At 42.4% G+C, this 21994-nt stretch overlaps 2 protein-coding genes across 2 annotated transcripts; one reads left to right on the top strand and one right to left on the bottom strand.

The window, feature by feature from the left end:
• Window positions 1-10: 10 nt before the first annotated feature.
• Window positions 11-1922, bottom strand: Mdh2 (malate dehydrogenase 2). Its single transcript, XM_022804679.2, has one exon. It carries the CDS (start codon window positions 1735-1737, stop codon window positions 724-726), a length of 1014 nt encoding a protein of 337 aa, XP_022660414.1. The 5' UTR covers window positions 1738-1922; the 3' UTR covers window positions 11-723.
• An 852-nt stretch (window positions 1923-2774) lies between these two features.
• LOC111249348 (uncharacterized) lies at window positions 2775-21018 on the top strand. The gene is made up of 13 exons (XM_022803105.2): window positions 2775-5157; window positions 6512-6603; window positions 6903-7312; window positions 7952-9434; window positions 9836-9972; window positions 10215-10812; window positions 11263-11424; window positions 12258-12465; window positions 12911-13261; window positions 14007-14381; window positions 14789-15378; window positions 16040-16703; window positions 17119-21018. The coding sequence occupies exons 1-13, from the start codon at window positions 4521-4523 to the stop codon at window positions 17355-17357; spliced, it is 5946 nt and encodes a 1981-aa protein (XP_022658840.1). The 5' UTR covers window positions 2775-4520; the 3' UTR covers window positions 17358-21018.
• Window positions 21019-21994: the final 976 nt, after the last annotated feature.

Genomic DNA, 21994 nt, shown 5'->3' with positions numbered 1-21994 from the left:
TAAAAGACAGTTGTTGTTTAGTTTTTATTACTCTTTTTAATGATATACATTTTTTTTTACCTAATTTTAACCTTAAAAATATCAAGTTTTGCTAACTATCTGTCACTTTTCACACGGCATTCATCGAATTCGTCATTGATCTATTGGCGAGATCTTGATTCTCCTACGTTTAATCATTGGACTCGAAAAACGGTGTATTCAAAAATCGAAAAAGTTCATGATGATTTGCGTTACGTTGCCGGACTTTGGCTATGTGTTTACACTTGTATAGTACTTGGCTGTCATTCAGTCAACAAGATTCACGTTTATATGCAATGTCCTTTTTTTCTACATAAAAATTATCATAACAATAATACTAATAATATTAACTCATCACACGCCCCTCGATGTAAACCGTATACAGTTTGCTTAATTTGTCCGGTCTTTTCCCTTTTGTTTGACGTCGCCTTAAAGGTTACATTGTACTGCCAGGACTTAGTAACTATTTATGTATCCCATGGGAATTTTTCAGTTTAAGATCCGTTACAACCAACATTGCAGACCCAACAGCGGCGCGATAAACAGGCATCCTAAAGTCTTGCATAATATCGTAGAAGTTATTGTTTCAATCCTCCTTTTTGACGGCAATGGTGGGTACATCCTCACTCGTATTGTTGTTACTACAATGGTTGCTGCCATTGGAGCTGCTTCGCTTTCAATACGTTCCACTAAAAATTTTTGAATTTATTTGTTGGCGAAATCGATGCCCTTTTTGACTGACTTTTTGAGCTCATCCATAGCGTCGGTAACCATTTTCTCTTCGAATTTCGACAATTTGCCAAGGCCAAGGTTCTTCTCCATGCCGTTCTTGCCGAGAAGTAGCGGGGTGGAAAAAAAGCCAGCATCGCCAATGTCAGACTTTACGTACGCGCATTCGACGATGTTTGTTTTTCCCTGAATCGCCGACACAAGGCTAAACACGAATCGGGCACCGGCGAACGCCATGGATAAGGTAGCACTGCCGGCTCCCGCCTTAGCTTGGACGACCTCAGTTCCCGCCTCTTGGATGCGCTTCGTTAGCTTCTCAAGCTGGTCCTGCGGAAAGTCGACCTTGGGGGACGCCTGTGAAACCAACGGGATGATCGTAATACCGGCGTGACCGCCAACGACGGGCACAGACATTGAGACGGGATCCAGTCCCTTGGCTTCGGCGATAAATGTGTTAGCACGCACAACGTCCAATGTGGTCACACCGAAGATGCGCTTGGGGTCATACACACCCCGCTTTTTGAACGTTTCCGAGGCTATTGGCACTGTCGAGTTGACAGGGTTTGAGATAATGGCGAGCATCGCTTTGGGACACGTTTGAGCGCAGGCGTCAGCCAGGTCGCGTACGATGCTAGCGTTTGTGTTGAACAGATCGTCACGGGTCATACCAGGCTTGCGGGGAACGCCGGCGGGGATTACGACGATTTCGATACCTTCAAGAGCAGCCTTTAGTTGGTCATTTCCAACGAAACCCTTGACCTTCGAGCCGGTGTTAATGTGGCTGAGATCAGCGGCCACACCGGGGGTGTGAGCAATATCGTAGAGGCTCAAATAGCTGATGCCGGGATGCTGTTTCAGTAGCAGTGAAAGGGGCTGGCCGATACCACCAGATGCTCCGAGGACAGCGACCTTAACATTGTTTCGCTGCGAGGTGGAAAAATTGCGAAGAGCAATGCCAGCGAGCTTGCTTCCATTGCGAAAAGCAAACATTTTCTTCTTTAGAGCTTAGTTAGCAACTTAACGGTATAATAGAACAACTACCTCTGCTCAAAAAGTTTTATTCGATAATCACCAATCGATAACCAACCAAAATCTCGAAACCGCTGCTGTAAAAACCGAACAGGCAGTGCGACACGTCCTGCTCTCAAAGTCACACAGTGTCATTTACACCGCCGTGCGCTTAGCGAAAGAGGAGCGTCTGCTATGATAATGTTACTGGCGGGATTTTTGTCTACGGGGCAACACTGGTGATTTGGGCTAATTTGAACAACTATGTTGGATCGACGTTGGTGTTTAATAGAAAAAGCAGGCAGTCTATTAGCTGTCTCAAATGGAAATATACTTTCTACTTTGGATTTTGCTCAACTTATTTTCAGCCTGAAGTGACTCGTAGCTTCTAGTTCTAGAGACCCTTTGTGTATTATGCGACGAGTCGTAAGATGCAAGGTTCAGTCGGCTATAGTCAAAATATGTTATCTCAAAGCATTACAACTGTATCATCGCCGGGACACGCGTCGCAAGTGTTACAAGGTATTATCTAATGGAACTGATACTACACAATCTTTGTCAAAAATTTTCTAGTTTGGGCGATTTCCGCTGGTTCCATAGCAAACCATTATCACCTAAGTATAGTCCCTCTAAACTAGTCTTTATACATTCGCCCTATAATACCGTGCTGTGATTTATTCGTTACTACTGGCTCATATCGTTAACACACATCCGATAGTAGGATTGTATCTTTTTTACGTGTTAGTCCGCTACTCAGGCGCTGCGGTCAGTGATCCCTGCGCTGATGTTATTGATCTCTGCGACGACAGCGTTAGCTAAAACTACAGCGGGTGGTTTACGAGGCTATAGCGAACTTTCTATGACCATCCGTGAGCCTTAACTACCGCCAATCCTCCATGTTATGCATGTGTGTTTTAGCTGCGGCATTTTGGGAGAAGGCTCCATCTGGCTCGGTTTTTGTCGGTATATACATCCCTGTTGCTCCTCCACTGATGGGGGAGGGCGACGATTCTGTGAACGACAACAGCCCTGGCTTATGGGTGTAGCAGCGGCGCTGTGATGCGATCTTGTCCTGCTGCCTGCTAATGCTTTGGGTTCGGCTGCGGCCGCTACTGCTGTGTTGAGTGTTGGCCTGTTGTTTGTAGTGATTGGGAGTTGTTGTAGTAGTTGTCGGCCGTAGGCACACTGATGAGATCGAGTCCGAGAACTGTCGACCCGATCGAGGCAAGTAGTCGAAATTGTCCTGTGAGCTGAGTTGACTCGTCCTGCATTTGTGCCTGCGTGTAGTCTCGCATTGTGTTCTGCATGTAATCAGATAGTTAATGGTGGTGGAGCCGCTGCCAGTGATTATGCTATCAGCGGTAATGGTCGCAGTGTTTCTGCTCGAAGAAAGCTCGCTTCTAACGGGGTCGACCCGAAACTGAGGCTGGTTCGTACATCATCGGTTTATTGTCCTCAGTTTCCTGCTGGCTAGTTAGCGGTACTATCGCAGTGCTGCTTCTCGGTTTCATCCTATGAACTAAGCACTCATTTCTAACCGAACCTAACAAAAGAATATCAGGGATAGACGACAAAAAACGGCCATATTAAGCCAAGTGCTGGGGTGGTCCACAGTGAATTTGCTGTTGTCGCAAACATAACCAGAGCAACAACTGCAGGAGAGCTGCCAGGAGCACCAGCCGTAGCTCTGCAGATCGTCGTTAGCCGTCATTTGTTGTTTGTGTCTTATTTTTCGTTATAGTCGAACGTCTGTGGGGGAATTGTTAAGGAACGACAAACAATTTGATCGGGCCAAAAAACCCGACGTTGAAAAAAGACTGACTGTGTTTGTTTGTGCAGTGCTTGTTAATCATCTGCCTATTCATTTATGGAATGGAAAGCCTGACTGATTGATTCTCCGGGGTTGTTCGTTTTGTCGATATTCGATTGTTTGTTCGTGGGACAGTTCGACCAAGGAGACTGTTCTGTATCCGTGTACTGTAGTACAGCTAGTAGTCCCACGGGAAGAACACGATTAGCAACCAATTCCTCATTGGTTAAACTGTGACAGCGTGTGTTTTGCCGGTTGGAACCGACTTTTCGTGGAATTTCGTGCCGACGACGAATTCGTGTTGCGTGTGAGTGTTCGAGCTGCTGAGTTATCTCAACCAGCGTTCATTATGTCATCAAAAGCGATGTTTGGCGTATTGAGTTTTGTCGAGTGTTGTTGTGTTCGTTGAATTCTGTTGTATATCAAAGTAACTAGTGCTGCGGACAGACTGCAGAGATTTGAAATACAATATAGAACGGAAGGAGACAAAAGTGAGGACAGTATTTTGCAATTGTTCAACTGAAGTGCTCGTAAGCAGGAGGAACAAAAACAAAAACGATAAGCTGAAAGGAAACAACGGATTAGGGAAAGCCCCCTATGTTGCCGCAGTCGCTTCACAGTTTATCCTATGTCAAGATCAGTTTAAGGTAGAACTTACAGGACGTAGAGGTGTGTGTGTGCCATCAGCGATGTACCCAATTTTTCGCCCAGTCGTTCAACAGGACAAAGTTTGACTAATAACGAGTGACGAGCGCGAAAACTCAACTTCCTTTCGTCTGTATTCAACGTTGTTATTGCTTTCTGAGTCCAACGACGAGTACAACTATCAGTCAGGATTGAGTACTAAGCGGTCAACTGCGGCAGCTCCAATCACAGCTTCGACCCGGATTGCGGAGTATAGCTCGGAGTATCGCAGCATTGCGGGCAACATCGACGGTGCCTCCCCGGCTTCACAATGTCGGAGGAGGCGGAAAACACCGGTCCCAGTCATGAGTCCGCGGCAGCGTCTGCCGCTTCGCGTCTTGTTGCCGCTCTCCAGGATGGGGGGGTATCGATGACAGCAGATAATGCCATGGCGTCGATGGCACTGGCCGCTGCAGCAGCCGTTGGCCTCGTCTCAGGTATAGCCCACGAACAAGGCGAAGTCGATGCCATTGGCGATGGCGAATCCGTCTCAGGAGCAGCTGCGGCTGACTTCGATGATGCGGAAGATGCTGAAGTTGACGATGAAGAAGATGAAGAAGTCGGTGGAATTGACGAGGAGGGGTTTGATGCGGCTGAACTTGAAACTCCGGCGGGAATCGAAACGGCAGCGGCGGCTGCAACCGTCATGGCGAATGCCGCTGCAGCTAATGCGGAGCCTGTCGCAGAAGATGGTATACCAATAGAACAAGTGGCTACTGGCGATAGTGCGGCAACGACAGCTGCAGTAGTTCCAACGGTTCCAGCAGTAGCTACCGAACCATCAATGTCTTGTGACAACGTACCGGACTTTGCGGTTTTGTGTTCGTTTCTAGACAGATTCGGCGCGCTGCTAGGGATCACGCCGACAATCAAAGAGGTTCAGATTATGCTTGAACAACAAGGAAACGGTAAGCGATTGGAGTGGTTGTGGGAGGGAAAAAACACCTCTTTTAGATACAATATGTATTAGTATTATGTACTAGATACCGTTAATTATATATAAGATAAGAGAATGCTACTAAAATAACTTACTGTTGTCAATACTACAATCTTGCTCTGTACACAGCCAAAATCTTGAAGACACTCAAGTGATCAGGTGACCTATGCGCTGCGGAACATTATAAAAAAGACATATTCCTATATAACAACCTGTAGCATCCCTGTTGCTATACTTTTGCTTGATCTTATTATTATATACAGAGCAAATCCGTCATAGTCGCTGCTAGCCAATGATTTTCTGTAGCGCATTCTCATGTGTCCAGCCTCAGTGTCTTCGAGTGCGCTAAAGCGGCTGACCGGTAAACATCTGTGGTAGCATTGAGAAACGTTGCTGCTGTTGTAAAACGCCCGCAGGGAACAGAAAGGTACGCTTCAAGCACTGTCAGTGATTCCTTTCTGCGCAAAGAAAAGATGAACAGAAATCGACTGTCCCAGGGGCTGGGGCTATCAAAATAGGATGATGCCGCCTGACAACGTGTCGTTAAGAAAAGGACTCAAGTGATTTGTCGCGCACGTAATTACGGTGCTAAATGATAATCATTAAACGCTTAACTGGTTTTTTCAACCATCTGATATGCGTTGGGGAGGCTGCATGATGTAATTGAGCTTGTTGTCATTTGTTTCGTTGTATTAATTGCTTGTGTAGAAAATGACTCGACATTAGAGAGAAAGTTGTTTCACTTTCGGAAATGAGAGTTGTCTGTAGAGTTCATTAACTGTTACCAATATAGCGTTATATAATTCCTTAATATGTGCTTTCAGCAGGTAGCTATATTAATTTGCATAAAAAATTATCCAGACTCGTGTTTAACCAATAATACGAGATAGACCAGTCTTTATCAATTTTGTTTATTAATCATTAACGCAAGTAAGTTAGTTTACTTCCACAAAGCTGTGTGGAGCTTAGCTTCCAAATTTTCTGCTCACCAAAACAATATTTATCTTCATAATAAATCTGGAATGCTAGGACAAGTAGTTAAACCAATAGTTCGACATTTGCTAAACAAAATTTGATAGACGAAGAAGAAAGAAACAGCAATCTTTTGCGTATTAAGCAAAATAAACTAAACATCCAAGTTGCCCCTTGGAGACTGCGGAATATTATAAGTAAAATAATGAATACTGGGTAATACTTATAAAAACAAAAGTTTTATGCTTTGTGAAGCTGTTTCTACAGTGGAAATAGCTATCATTTGTTCGGAAAAAAAAACTATTTACCATGTAAAATGATCTATTTTGACTTACTGTTTGATCTATTTACAGTGTCTGAACAGCTCATCGACATTCACATAAAGCTATTGAGGAAAATTGTAACGTCCGCTACAAAAAATCGTTTCGACAGATATCTCGCTAGGGTAGGTTGTCGTCCTATTTTTATCCACATTTTTTATTCTGTATGCTTTTACCCATTCTGAACGTCTTTTGCACAGAATCAGTTCGAAGTGACACTTCATAGAATATAAGTGTCACTTTATATACAATATAAGATTTGGTTTGCAACCGCCGCCTGAAACGTATTCTAGCATTAGTATGCTTTTATATACTAAGGGATAAAATCCTTTTTGTACGTGACATGAAAAAACATATAGAAACAAGCAACTAATGAAAATTGATTGTATATGCTGTGCTCTTCAAATATTTCACTTCGTTACAGTATTGCGAAATGTACCTCATTCCATACGATCACCAACTCGTCGTACAAATCATGGAGCACGGCTATGCGAAGCTCGATCTTGTCTCAAAGGTGCACATCCTCAAAAACTTACTTGAGATGCAGTTTGATTTTAATTCGAAGTTCAAATCACAGGCTAACGACCGTTCGCCAGAAGAACTACGTATGTTACCCCTTGGTCGAGACGCAGACGGAATCGTGTATTGGCTTCAAGTTGATGAGGATCTCAACGTGCGAATGTACATAGAGGATCTAGATGATGAGAGCTCGTTTCATCTCCTGCACAAAACAAAGGAAGAACTCGCTGACCTACTCGCACAACTCAAGAAACTGAAGGACGACAATTTCCAGAAGCAACCCGCAAGTAGCAATAATACGAGCAGCAGCGAACCGTGAGTTTTTACATCTCTAACAGAACTATAGCTCAATTAGGAAGAAGGGAAGCTGTAATATAGATGATGGTGGTCTCCTGTCCTAGCCTGAATAGAAGTAATATTGTCAGTGTTTATAAGGGAGCAGTTGTGTTGGTTTCGTAAGTAATTATGTGGTTATAGCTGTCATAATAGTTATTATAGTTAGTTAATTATATGTTTAATTAGTTTTTCATTGTTGTGAAGAAGTCAGTGTTCAGTTCAATATAGGGCGAGCTACGGTCAAGCGTTAAAGTTATTATGTGTTCATATCTTATCTCTGTTCTTGTAAGTACGAATTTTTTCAGTTCCTACCTGGCGGTACTAAAAGAAAAATAATTAAAAGCATAACAATTACTTAATATGTGCCGAAATGAGCTATGTTCCATTTTACATTACGCGGCCATATTATATGTAGAAATGCAAAAAGTAATGCCAACTTTTCTGTTCGGTGTATGAAGGTGATCGTTGCTTTTGAAATTTTTCTAATTCAACTCATATTAATGATTTGGCTACTTATTTTAGCACTGTCAATTTTTCCTAGTAGTAACCTGCTTTTTGTGTTGATGCGGAATAAACAGGCTATGTATGTTTTTAACTAGATTGCGGTTTATTCTGCAGGTCACCAAAAAGCACTGACGAAGCAGTAAAGCAAGAAGACCAAAAAGCCAACATCGTCTCTGCGATAAAAGTTGATATAGAAATTAAAGCAGAACAAAAAATCAAAGATGAGAATATCGACGCAAAGCCCCGAATTGACAAACTAAAAAAAGAAACCAACACTGAAGCCGATACCACATCAGTGGTGAAAAGCGAGCCCGGCTCTGATAAAAAGGAACTTGTCGAAGATTTGTGCACTCGTCAAAGTGACAGTTCCCGATCCTCAGGTGAAGGTCACCCGGTGTCTGCCAAAGTTCCTGTCTCAAAACTCGAAAATGAAGCGCACTGCGCCCAACCGTGTGTCAAGACAGAATCGTTAACTGCCTCTTCTGTAGTTGACGGGAGCCAACCGGAAGCTGCGCACTCGGCCTCAGCGGGAGCATTCTCGATGGCAGTAGTTATCGAGCGGGCCGATAAAGACAAGGAAAAAGCTGTTAAGGAAAAGAAGCCCCTAGCAGCCGACGTTGCTGAAGAGCGCTTCGACGAAGAGTGTGAAGATGCAAAGGCCACAGATCTCTCCCTCCCTCATCTGCCCACCCCGCCACACGAGCAGGAACAGAGACTACCCGCCGCACCGCAAACCGCTGTACATTCGCCGCCTGTGCCTCCCAAAAAGCCTCAGAGCGACGGCGATTATGAAGATGACAAAGAGATGAGTCACCATGCCGCTGAGGATCTCCGGACCAGCGAAAAGAAGACGACAACATCGGCAGCAGCAATAGTAGACAGTGGTGGCGATTCCCGAGAAGATCCTGGTGGACAACTACGAGCCGATTTAGAGGGCATACCAGTGGAAGACACGAAGAAAGCAAGAAGTAAAAAGGGTGGAGATGAGAAGGGAAACGGACAAATGGCTGAAGAGTTGAGCGCTGACAGCGACGACGAAGAGGAGCTAATGGATACTACAGACTCTCCCGTGTCTCGGCAAAAGGACAGAGAAAAGTCTAGTAGAATTGAACAGCACGATGATGTAAATGATGGCGAGACAGAGGACAATACAACAAACGATGCTACTGATGTTCAAGAAAAGCAGACACCTAAATATTTGAAAAAATCGTCATTGTCGTCCGCGAGAGACGAGCAAGTAGACGAAAATCTAACACAAGTGGCGGCAGAAGACGATAGCACCATCGATAAAAACCTAGAAGGGAAAGATGATGAAGCCACTAGAAAAGTTACACAAGAAAGCGGTAAAGATAAGGACGAACTGGCGGAAGAGGAGGCGGAAGAGCAGCCGAAACCCAAAAAACGTGGGAGGGGTAGGCCAAGAAAAGGTCAGGGTAGAGGTCGAGGCAAGGCCAAGGGTAAGCCCGCTGTTACGAAAAAACCAGCGGTACCAAAGCCTCCAAAAAAGAAGAAACAAACAGACGACGGTGACCAAGATGGAACTGGCCACGAGGATGATGAAGAAATACAAAAGGAGAACGTCGAAGAGAAGCCTAAGGTAGATTAATTTTAAAAGATCATGTTGTTCTTAATGTTTTCAGACAGAGTAAGCCTCCCATAAATTTTTGGATGGTTACAACTTTGGTGGAACGGAGCGACATGGGTAATTAAATTTAGAAGTTAGAGAACAAGAATATCATCGATTTTTTCTAGTTTTCTTTTAACGCTCTACGTTATATTATTGACAAAACATGATCAGTATCAAACCTCAACTTGTTGGAAGTACGTGTATAATAGATAGATATTACAGTTCCAAACCAAATTGACTTGTCCATTCTAGAAATTCGACGTCATCGTCATTCTACAAATAATAGTCACCTCAAACAAGTGTTAATAACAAAATGCTCTTTGTTTTGTTGATATCATCGGGCATGCATTTTTGCTTCCATAATCATATAGAAACGTGGCAAAATGTCCCGTGAAGCTCGAATGCTTTTGGAGGAAGCTGAGCGCCGTCGGGCTCAAGAAGATGATGAAGATGGCGAGTTCGGTTGTCGACCTCGGCGAAGCTGTCGGGCAAGAAAAGTTGTTGAAAAGTAAGTATTCTGGACAGATCGTATGTACAGTATATATCCAATATGGCTCGCATATCAAGTGTGCGAGGCATATTGGATGTAGTGAAGTTTACTAACCTGCATGGTTAGGCAATTATAATGCGACAGTACGCACAAAGCACTTGAAAATTCTCCTTCTTAGATTATGTTTCCCAATAATAATTCAGTCCACTCAACTCAGCCCATCATCATAAAATGCTGAGCATAATTTTCTGTAATTTCAGATACGAAATTCCCGTCTCGGAAGACGAGTCCAAGAAGAAGAAACGTAAAAGCAAGGCTGATAAGGAAGAAGAAAAAGAAATTGTATTCAGCGCCGTGGGCGGAATCAATGCGAAAGCTGCGCGCAAAGCCGCCCGTGAAATGATCAAAGCGCAGAAGCTAGCCCACAAGGAACTCATGAAAAAGCTTAAAGGCAAAAAGAAACGCGGTAGAAAAGGCGCAGCAGACGATTCGGAAGATGACGACGACAACATGGATTCTGTTGAGGAGCTAATCTATGGCCATGACGAGGATGATGACGCTGACAAAATGGAGTTCGGTGCTGACGATGAAGACGAGTTCGCTTGCGATGAAGATATTGCCGATGGAACACTCGAAGCTGAGGAGGTGAAAAAGGCTCGGACAGCGACACACGATGACGCTGATGCATGTAAACGCTGTTTGAAGTCTGACCATCCCGAGTTTATTTTGCTGTGTGACACTTGTGACGCTGGGTGGCACATGAATTGTCTTCGGCCACCGCTTCTCGTAATCCCTCTTGGCAACTGGTACTGCCCACCATGTGAACACAACGCGCTTATAGCTGCACTGGATGCAAAGGTTGGTAATGTATGATAAAGAAATGAATGTGTTTTGGTGACACTTTACTTTTTTGATAGATTATGTATTGTTAATTGGGTAGTTTGAACAATCTGCATGATGGGTCCGTAACTTATTTAAAAACTGTGTGTAAAATACTATTAGCGGCATCTAATAATATAATTAATTTTATTTTTATTTACTATTCTAGTGGTCTCTATGTTCATTGTTAAATCTATGGAAACGAAAACAATAAAAATTCCTGCTGCTAAAACTAATTAGTAACAGCGTGAGGGGGCTTTAGAAAGGTGGTATATGTTATAACATTTTCTGTCCGCTTAATTCTGTAGTAATCCAAATGTATTTCGATATTGTTCGATTTTCCTTAAAATTTCATTTTTGGCGTGACGGACCAACTGACCGATTACTCACAATTCGTACATAGAACATTTTGCATCTCTGTCACTTCAGATAAATTATATTGAGTCCGAGTGGGAGAAACGACAAAAGGAAATCACCCGCAAGCAACGTTTGGCTTTCGTATCCATCAACATAGGCAACGTACTGCCTGTAACAAAGCGCGAAGTTGCCAAAAAGAGTTTTACAGAGCGCTACGAAGACGACGAAAGCGATGTGAGTACAATGAAACTGGTGAAACTGCTTTTGCAACATTTTCCTTTATCCACCGCCGACGCTTCTTGGTCTGAAGTGCGACTCACTGTTCTCGATAGCTATGGAGTCTCTATTCGAACGTCACTACTTTTAGGGAGGCCCTGAGGTGCGCGCGCTGGGCCTTGCGACTCCCAACATAGCCTTTAACTATTTTCTTTTTCGATAATAGCCCCAGTTATGTGGGGATGTCTCTTAATGATACTGATTTGATCATCTCGAGTACAGGTGTAGTGGGTGTCTTCATGTGAAACGGGGGTTACTTGTTTAAGTAGCTCTCTGTCTGTAGACAAGCAGTAACCTAGCAATAATTTATCATGCCATGCTTAAGTATATACAAAGATAGACAAAAGGTTAGACTATGTTCAAGGCACCTATGTGCTCATATTATAAATGTAAGCGGGATGATAAATTTGAATAAATTGTGAGTGCAATTAATACAGACTTTTAGCCAGAGCTACACCTAGCTATTTCCAGGCGTCGACTAAGTTGAAAGCTGTTCTAAGTCTTATTTGTGATATAGGCCCTTCGGCACATTTGAAAAGTCCTATTGTAGCATTTCATATTTATATATAAAATGCTATTGAATTAATAAGTAAAACAAAAGAATAAAAGCAAAATCGTTTGACTCTTCGTGTTATTATTGCTAAATTTGTTGCCGCTGCTAAAAGGCGAAGTTCTGGGAGCATTCTCGCTAGTTTCGTGCTTGGTTGTTCTAACGGTTACTATGAAGTGTTACCAATATCCACATACACATGAACCTAGCGTTTGTAATATTTGCTTTATTCCTTCTGCAGATAAGTGAAGTAGATAGCTCGTCGGATGACAGTGACAGTTCGGGAAGTTCAGCATCAAGCTCGAACGCACCCAGGCGAAGACGGGCCGCGCGTAAAGGTGACGCCATGCGTGAAAAAATGCTTGAGTACGACAAATTAATGAAGGAAGCCATCGATGATGATGAATTCGACGAAGAGATTGAAGAGGAACGGACACAGAACGTCAAAAGTAAGAATCGTTGGTTTATTTGTCGTGAGGTTGATCCTGGAGTGCCGTACATACGATTTAACTGGCCAACGTATGACTGGAGTTTATTTTCTACCCATTCTAAAGTGGTGAAAATAACTGGCTCCTGCAGATCATTTTTACCTGCCTTTTCGTTAAGTCGCTAACAAAGTAGATATTAAAATGCCAGCCAAACGCCAACTTGCTTAAGCCACTTGCTGAGCAGAAACCATTTTATGTTGTCATTCCCTATGAATACCTATCTTCCCAACATCCGATACATATCTTAAAGAGAGACCGTTTAGGTATCATTTGTTGACTGGTCGTTTTACTAAGATGAGGCTAATATGACCTTGCAACGATTTCTCGTTGGGTTTTTCTAACTATAATACGTTGTCTAACCTGTCTAACTTTTTCGCTTTTTATTTTGTGTTTCCGGCTACTATAGGGCGTAGCGGGAAAGATATGTCGAATATTTTACCCGATTCTGATGAAGAGAAAAAAGTTGAGAAAACCGGCCGTCGACGAAGATCAAAGTTGAGCGATTTAAACGCCATGGAATCAGCGGACGATGACTCCGAGTTCCAAGCATCGGATTATAGCGGCGAAATCGAGGTAAACCGCCGAAAAAAAGGTCGCACCGGGGGTGGAAGTAGACGACGCAGATACGACTCTGACGATATGGAAGATTCGGAAGCATTGTCAGATGCTTCTTGGGGACGAGCCAATATTCGCAGCGGTAGGAAATCTAGCAGCCGAAGGAAAAGAGACCCCTTCGTTAGAGAGAAGACTTCTAAAAGTAAGTGCTGCTACAGAAACAGCTAATTAGAAAGCAGGCGAAAGATTGGGTTATATGTTTAATAAATGATGCGCTTTACGCGTGCTGTTTGCATCAAGAACTTTTCATAGTAATTAAGATTTTTAGGACCGATTTCCTTAAAATTGGGAAGAGTACTGTGGTGCCATGAAAACCGATTTAAAGTATATTATGAATAAAAACTTTGTGAATGTTATTTACTAACTGCACCGTTATTCTTGAAATCATTTGAGATAATCCTTGAGTGCTCAGCTCGGAATCGAAGCCAGGAATCCATGATTGCGAATTCGGCGCCCTATCTACCCTGTCACTGATGGTTTAGAAAATATGAATTTCTTCAAGACAAAAGAACTCCAGCTTAACCAAAATGTTCTCAAGGGTACCTGTCTACTACCATTCTACCGTTTTTATCTTTTAAGGAAGCCATCGCAGAATTCAGACTTACTGTTTCCTTATCAGACTAGGAATATCATGAGGAATGAACCTTCTACTTCAAACTTTCGACATATTTGTATTACTAACTGATCTTACGCAGCCGTGTACCTCTTAGTTGCTTCATATACCGAGGGCCACCTACAGCTGAGGTCTTCTCTTAACTTTTACTCGGTTTGTTGTGCTCTGCCGCGACAAGGTCGTAACACATTTTCGCCAGGACAAGGCAAGATACTTCAAAGTAGACCTACTACAATTTGCGGCTTTTCTCCATATGATTCTCCGGTTCTTATAGAAGGTGGACGATGGGACGACTTCGATAGCGAAGCTTCCCAAAGCTTCAAGGCCTCGAGCGACGATTCAGGCGACTTCTGCAAGCCTCGCAAGAGGCAGGCGGTCAACTATGCGGAAAGCAGCGACGAGTCCGAAAAGGAAAAAGCTGAAAAACCATCGCGACGCAGAAAGGTAATTGAATCGGATGAGGAAGTGGCTCTGGAGGACAGCGACTCAGACGAGGAACAGGATGATGACGATGAGCTCTCAGATGAAGACGCCTCCAACGATGAAAGCGATAGCGACGACAGCGACTCGGATGACTCCGATGAAGAGGATTCAGATGGAAATGTTACCCGACGGAAGAAGGGTAAAAGCAAGAAACGAGCGGAAAAAGGCAAGTGGTGTGGAGCTTCATTGGTGTAGAGTGGAGTCAAGGCATGAACGAATGCGGAGAAAAATGTAAAAATAAATTATATGCAAACGTCTTGTAAATCTACATATATCGTTCCATGATAATTACCCTATTATATTTTTATTCTGTGGGAGACACACGCATTAAATTATAGATATTTTGTGAGACAAAAAATTATTGAAATAAAGAAGCAAACTGTTGTGACGTTTATGATCAAATAAGTAATTAAAAAAGCTTTTTACTAACTACAGTTTCATAGTTTCAGCTCTATTCCAATTCTACAACTTCTAGCTTGTCTTGCTATACTCAGCAAATTATCCTGTACACTTAAATATAACCAAGCATGTCTAACGGAAGACTGCCGTGTTTTTTTTTCGCCAACATTACAGAACGTAAAAAAATTAAAGACAAGAGGGATCGCAAAGAAAAGCTCACGAAAACCACGTTGTCCACAACGAGTCGCGGCGATTCCTTAAAGGTTAACAAAGGGAAGTCATCGTTGTCTGCTAGCGCCAAGACCGTCAAACGGAAGAAGCGCAGCGACGATGACGATTCCGTCGAGGATGAAGAAGACAGTGATTCATGGGGTCCAAGTAGAAAACAGCCGAAAGGTCCCGCCAAAAAGTCCCGGAACAGGTTGGAATCCGATGATGACGGCGAAGACATCGACGAAGAGGAAGACATCGATGATACAGCTGGTGCTGGAAACGACGACGGCAAGGAGCACACTGCAAAGTCTGCCGCTGAGAGCAACGCTAAGGATAAGGAAGGTGACAAAAAGGCTGATCCGTCCCGGCGAACGACGAACGGGCGAGCCGAAGCGAACAAAGCGCGCGAGCGACTCGTTCATCACGATGACTATGATGAGGGCGAGGATCTAGATGAAGATGAGGATGACGATGAAATTGATGAAGATGAGGATGAAGGCGTGAAAGCGTGGCCTCCACTGCCCAGCCATTTGATGGCGAACATAAAGAAGGTTAGTAATACTTGAAGGTTGATGGCGGTGGGGGAGAGAAGGAAAAACCGTTTGATGCTCCACATCTTTGTATACACTTTCCACAATTTTTATTGTATTCAAACTTTTTAGAATAAACTCTTTTTAGATGTAGCTTTAAGCATCTACTACAATAAAAAGGAAACCGAAGTCGGTCTTACTGCACCTATCTGGAGTTTCTTAAAAAGATTCATGAGTGCTGTGGTAAAAATATATGGAGCTAGTTGCAAGTTGATTTGCGTATGTAATAAGTTTGTACAGACAGAAAAATAAAGAATAGGCAGTGATTGAGTTTGGGTGTGGACATAGCTATAGCTGAGCTGCGGTCTACAAAGTCATAAGATATATTGACCCAATATTGTTGTTGTTGTCGTATTTAAATTTCCCAGCCAAACCTGCCTCTTCAGTTTTAATAAGATAGTAACATTTATAGATACTACCAATGGAGAGAAAGTAATATAGTTCAATATACAACCGTATATTGCTAAAATATAGAGATTCGAATTGGGCATTGACTACGAGATTTAACTAAAAATGCAAAGCAAATTTGGATGCCAATAATGAACTTGGGTTCTAGCCCTGACTGCCATATATGCGACAACTAGGCGTGACTTTTCAATAATCTGATTATCTGCTTATGTAGGATAAAAAACTAGCCCCTCATCTCGAGCCAGCGAAGTCGGAGTTGACCGAGGGAAAAGCTAGGATGAAAGTTACTCCTATCGTACCTCGGGCAGTCCCGGAAACGCTGAAGCCTGCTTCGGAGAAGCAGAAACCCGCTCCAGTGAAGGCGGCCGTAGGATCTCCGGTGAAGGTGAGCACCTCAGCTGCAGCTGCTTCTGCTGCTGTTGTTGCTAAAGCCGCAGCTTCCGCCGCTTCCACGATCACAACAGCAGCAGCAGCAGCTGCTCAAGTAGCAGGCATCGCCTCATCGCCTAGCGGTCAGATTTTGCCCGCTCCCGTTAGCCGACACCAGGCGACAACGCCCTCAAAGTCGCACGCTCTTCCTGTCCATATCGGGACCGCGCCGACGAAAGCAATTTCGACGGGTAACAGCCCTTCAACGCGATCAGCAATTGCCAGCAGTCAGATTTTGCCACCGGGCTACTCGGCCCACCATCCCCTTGCGCATCCTGGTCTGGCTCATCACAACAACGGAGCTGCGCTACGACCCACATTTCCGGGCCACTTTGGTAGTGTCGGACCCGGAGGTGAACTTGGACCAGCTGGACCATATGCGTACCAGCCACCCCCTGGGTACGGGTACGGACATCCATCGTATGGTTACCACCCCCAGTTGCCACCCGGTAAGTAAGATGACGCAAATGTGACATCTACATAGTCGCCTATGACACAGGCGTCTAAAATATTTTGTTCAGTATGTCTTGGATAGCTGGTTTACAGTAGAAAAGTAGTAGCTATAACGTTGAGATTGCAAACAATGTGCCAAGTTAATTTTTGTGCTGTTAGATTGCGTTAAACCAGTGGTGACGGCAGCTTTGTTTCGAAAAACATATGAGTTATACGGTAAGAGTTGTTCAGAAAGTGTACCATCGCATGTTTTTTGGAGTCTGAAAGTTATTGCTTTTTTCTGTCGAAAAAAATTACGCACCCTTCACAAGTGCCCTAGAAAATTCACTCTTAAAATCCTACTAAAAATAATAACGTCTATTGATAGTAAATATTTCTATTGATTCAGCATTTTTCTTGCTCCAATTTCAGGTTACCCTTCAGCCGCGTACTCTGGTGTGGCTTTTACCGGAGACGCATTCGCGGCAGAATGGGGCCCGAGCGGGCCACAGGCACAAGCCGTGGCTCAACCTGTTGCCGTGTCAACAGCCAGTGGCAGTGAAGAAAAAGGACCTTCGGAGCATTTCAGCATCTCGAATATACTGCAACAAGGGGAGAACGCGGAGGACATGGATTCTGTTGCGTCGATTGGCAATCTCATGGGCAAGTGAGTGGGTACGTGAGCCAGTGCCGTATTACTGGCACACACACACACACTTACCAACGATTACCAACAAACCGTAATCTGGCATCACCACTCAGTTCAACAGATCAACTAGTTATTAGTGGTAAGCCTTTAAAAACCCATGTTCGACGGAAAAGGGAAACTCTCCATAATGATGGTCCAGAAGAATATAAATCGAAGAGGGCCACTTATAAATCTGGCGAACACATTTGGAAGAGCTAAAAGTGCTGAAGCCTTTGCCCACTAGGGCAAAACATCTGAAGAATTTCTACCTCTCCATTTCTTTAAGGTCAATGAAATGAATGGCAGCTTGCTAGCTCGTCGGCCTTGTACATTCTTGAAGGTAGATACGCAAAGACAATGTAGATGCCACATAATTAAATATGAAGGAGACATGCTAACACAAGGATGGACTATATGCATATGAGGCGTCATCAGGCAGTTCACACGGGAATGACTTAATCATACATCAATTCATTATATGTCTCGCTGTTCAGCTTCAACATTTGGTCATCTTTAGCTATAACAACTTGCGTGTGCTTCAGTAAATAACGCACACATACTAGAGCTGTTAGCTTACTTTGTTATTGCTCGACATCACCCCAAGAAAATGTTTACGTTTTATTTCTGTTTTATCTCCTTTTTTTAGACCTCACTCCCCAGCCTCGGGCGCGCGAGAACATAACAGGCATATAGGCCTACGCCTGTTGTCGTTTAACCCATCTTTGTACTTTAGGACAACTAGCCTTTTTAAAAATGTTGTGCTTCTATAGATCATATATAATATTTACATGTAAATAATGGTGTATTAATTCTGCCCCACGATACTTAAGCCACTGGTCTATGCGCCTGTCACTGAATCGGTCATGTGTGGTAGTTCACTGCTACAAAAGATTTTTGACGTATTTGGGAGAAATTCGGCTTTTCATTTGAAAACTAGGGTTGCACCTTTTTTGTACCGAAAACCATAAATGTGTGTCCATTGTTTAAGAATCTCTTGTTTACCGGAACAATCATTTATTATGAGTGGTACTGCCATTTAGCACTGAATTGAATTTATACCTTTAATTATCATTTACACGAATCAAACGTAAAACATTTCAGCTTGTAGCAAACTCATTACTGCATCACTTTGTTGCGACGATACATAAAGATGTTAATTCTGTCTATCTTATATTACTGATAAGTCTTGCAAGGAACTGTTTTTGCATGAACTGTTTTGAAAACATGAGAAGACTTTATCAGAAATTTAGCAATCCCGTAATCGCGTCTGAATCAATGAAAGAGCATCTCATTAGCTACGTATAGAATTTGTATAGACAATACGCTTGTATGCGCTCTCTGAATGCTGAGGTATAGGGCTACTTAGCCTTCGCATTGATCATTGAAACTATTTAGATATCACGCGTCGTTTCTGTAAAAACGAACAGGAATCGGCTCAAAAATTTCTGCAAAAAGCTCCCTCTTCCGACTCTCATCATCATCATGTTTCTATGACTATATAGGAGGTTTTTTAGAGCGCGTCTTACGCCTTCCACGGGGTGGAACCCCCAGTTTTTGTCGAGTGACTGCTGCAGTTTTTATGTTGAGCACGAACATTCGAAATTGAATGTTGTTTTTTTTGGGGGGGGGGGGGGGAGTTTGCTACTGTTTGAGCAAACGAAAGGAAGAGATCAAAACGTAATTCAGGCATAAGAGAACCACTGGCTAATAATAACTAATACATATATAGATAGTCCTATGCATTAACTATATATGTAATCTAGCGTTGCGTGGATTGCATTATTCGCAGCACGGTCACAGGTAACGCTGCGACTGTAAAGGGCCGTTTTGTAAGATACGCTATTTATACAGAAACTTCGCAAGAACGAAACAATGACAATAAAATGATGGACAAATGGTATATTATTAAGAGCGAATATCGGATTTTATCATATTATTAACAGAATAATAATAATAATGAAGTCATTAATAATTTGTGAATGTTAGAATCGTTAGATCACTATCTTGCGCGCAGAGACTGTAAGACAGGGAAACAATGGTTGATGAAACCGAGCAGTTGTGCTAAAGAAGAGCAGGTGAAAGCTAACAGAGTTTTATGAACCTAATAGAACTATCCGAGCTGGCTATTTGACTAAGTTCTTTAGAAACTACAAACTGTAACTTTTTCAAGCGAGACCGCTGTAAACGCAGAAAAACGTGGTAACAATCTTGAAAATAGGCATCAGGGTTTTGGGTTCTTATTAAGCCTTCAATCGAAATTAATGAACGAAATAGGCGAAACATAAGACTGAGCGTTTCATGTAAAGTTCCTTGCATAGATATGAGAAATCTGAAACTCTATTACTTGAACAGATTTAAAATTGAGTAGATTGGCGATATTGACAAAGTGACATACGGACGCTGGGGATGAAGGGAGACAAAGCTATCTGAAGTGATGAATGAGCTATGGCGTCCAAAGGGGTGGGCTTTTTTTTTTTTCGGTGTTGCTAAGTTCGAAGTAAGTAGTTCGAAGAAACGCTGCTAATGTCAATATTCAATAATGCAAGTGATTATACTTATTAATCCACGTAGACTCACTGAGGACCTTTCGTGAGTACTCTTCTCTGTACTAAAGTACGTAGAGTTGAAAGAGCGATAGAATTTTCTGGTTGTACAATTATATAACGTGCTAGAAGTAGGCGGCCATCCATCTGTAAGAGCATAAGACTGTACGTGAAAATGAATCGCATGAATAGAACGAATTCATTTTCCCGTATCCATAAAAAGAATGGGTAAAGTCTAATCTTAAATAGAGAGAACAACACTTGTGCGTAGACCTTGGAACAATTCTTGGCCATTTGTGAAATAACTATAGATAACTTATGAAATACACATACCATGTAACAATTCTCTGCTTTGCGCTCCTATAAAGAACTTTAGTAACAAATATGAGATTCGATGCCCAGGAATATCAGAACTCGACGAAACTGATAATGACTGATTTGTACAACATGCTCGAATTTTCACATATGAACGGTGTAAAACAGTTTTACAGCAACCGCACGGTTTGTTCACATTTAACACCTTCCGTGTCTGAAGATAACTTCGAATACAGATACTGGCAAAAGCGGTTGCTGTATTATTTCCTCAGTAAGAAAAAACGCGTAAGAAAACCGTTTTTCTTGACAAGTGCTTCACAGGCCTCGTTGTTTCTCCGGGCGAACGTCTTCGCACTTCCTTCGTTTATGGTGGAAGGACGCATATATTTAGTTATTATATAGCAGTTAAGACTCGTCTCTGTATTGGACCTACTGTAAATGTGAACGAGACTCAATCGTGTTTAGTGTGACACAACTGGTAATTGCAGGAGGACATAAAAGGAACGATGAGCTTTGAAGGTAACGAAGATAATAATGATCCATAAAGATATAGAGACCGCGATTATATGGTATTGAGGTTAATGGAGAACTATTGCATGCTTGAATGAGAGTGGAACAATATAATAAGGGACACGATCGTAATTACAGTAATGATAATATTAATTATAACAGTAATCGTAAGGACAACAAATAATGATAATGACGATATATGTACATGTATATCGTCTACCTGTAGACATTGTTCAAAAAATAAATTATAGAAGACGATAACCTTAATTTATAATATGTGTGCGGCAAGTCTTTATTATGTATTCTGTAAAGTGTAAGAAAATTCTATCTAGCACAGCATTATATAGAAACTTAGAAATTCGTTTATCAAGACTTCTTTGCACGTAACACATCCATTAAAAGCTAACTTGTGTATGTTAGTTAAATTATTGAAATTTTTTTTAATAGAATATATTGTCCGCGTCAGTTTTTTTCAGTGTACTTGTTGTAGTATTACCTTTTGTCTACTTTGGGGGCTGTCATTTCGATTTATTTATTTAGACTGAATTATTTAGACTCTACATGACACCGATACGCGAAAAGCAAACAGTTTTTCTCTATTTGCTGTTCTGCAGGGACAAATCATAATTGTTTCTGCGATAGAAATCTTCATTCAACTACCTCAACGCACCCTGTAGTGAACTACCCTTTGTTTTTAAATACTACAAACGTAACTCTAAGCAGATAAGACAGAACACCGCAGAAACCGCGATGTCGACTGGCGGAGTAACATATGCGAAACCACGCTTCTGAAATGCGGAAAGATCCTGAACACAGAACCTGGATGTCTCACGAGAACTCCGTGGATCCACGGGTTGCTTTTTGTATTCATGCACTTAACACACATTACGATTGCATGTATTCTTTTCCATCTGAATGTCACAATAAGATTTCCAGCAGTGCTATAGGATCAGTAATGCAATTAAACCGCCTACCGTAAAGCCACCTGTGTTGCTAGGTGATGAGGATCGGGTGTTCAACAACTACGTGATTTGGTGGCCTATTGCATTTGTCGTCGTCTATTTATTAATTTTCGCTGGCTCGTAGGACTGTTTTCCGCTCCGAATCATCTCGTTTATAGGTCCTAGTCCCAGTATGTTGAACGATCTCGTGAGTACGTCCGCGACGATTGATTATACCTTTGCCTTGTCTAAAGGTGAATCAGTGCTATTGGCCTTGATTATCTGTTGTATACAGTCTTGTGATTTTTTGT

The sequence above is a fragment of the Varroa destructor genome, unplaced genomic scaffold (genome assembly GCF_002443255.2).
Source record: "Varroa destructor unplaced genomic scaffold, Vdes_3.0 BEIS01000004.1, whole genome shotgun sequence".
Taxonomy (NCBI): Eukaryota; Metazoa; Arthropoda; class Arachnida; order Mesostigmata; family Varroidae; genus Varroa; species Varroa destructor.
This window is presented reverse-complemented; position numbering and strand designations above follow the sequence as displayed.

Excerpts from the sequence above, each read along its gene's own strand:
- Mdh2 (XM_022804679.2), bottom strand. The coding sequence starts at position 1,737 with ATGTTTGCTTTTCGCAATGGAAGCAAGCTCGCTGGCATTGCTCTTCGC.
- LOC111249348 (XM_022803105.2), top strand. The coding sequence starts at position 4,521 with ATGTCGGAGGAGGCGGAAAACACCGGTCCCAGTCATGAGTCCGCGGCA. Across the intron at positions 9,435-9,835 it reads ACGTCGAAGAGAAGCCTAAG|AAACGTGGCAAAATGTCCCG; the intron begins GTAGATTAATTT and ends ATAATCATATAG. Across the intron at positions 16,704-17,118 it reads CCACCCCCAGTTGCCACCCG|GTTACCCTTCAGCCGCGTAC; the intron begins GTAAGTAAGATG and ends CTCCAATTTCAG.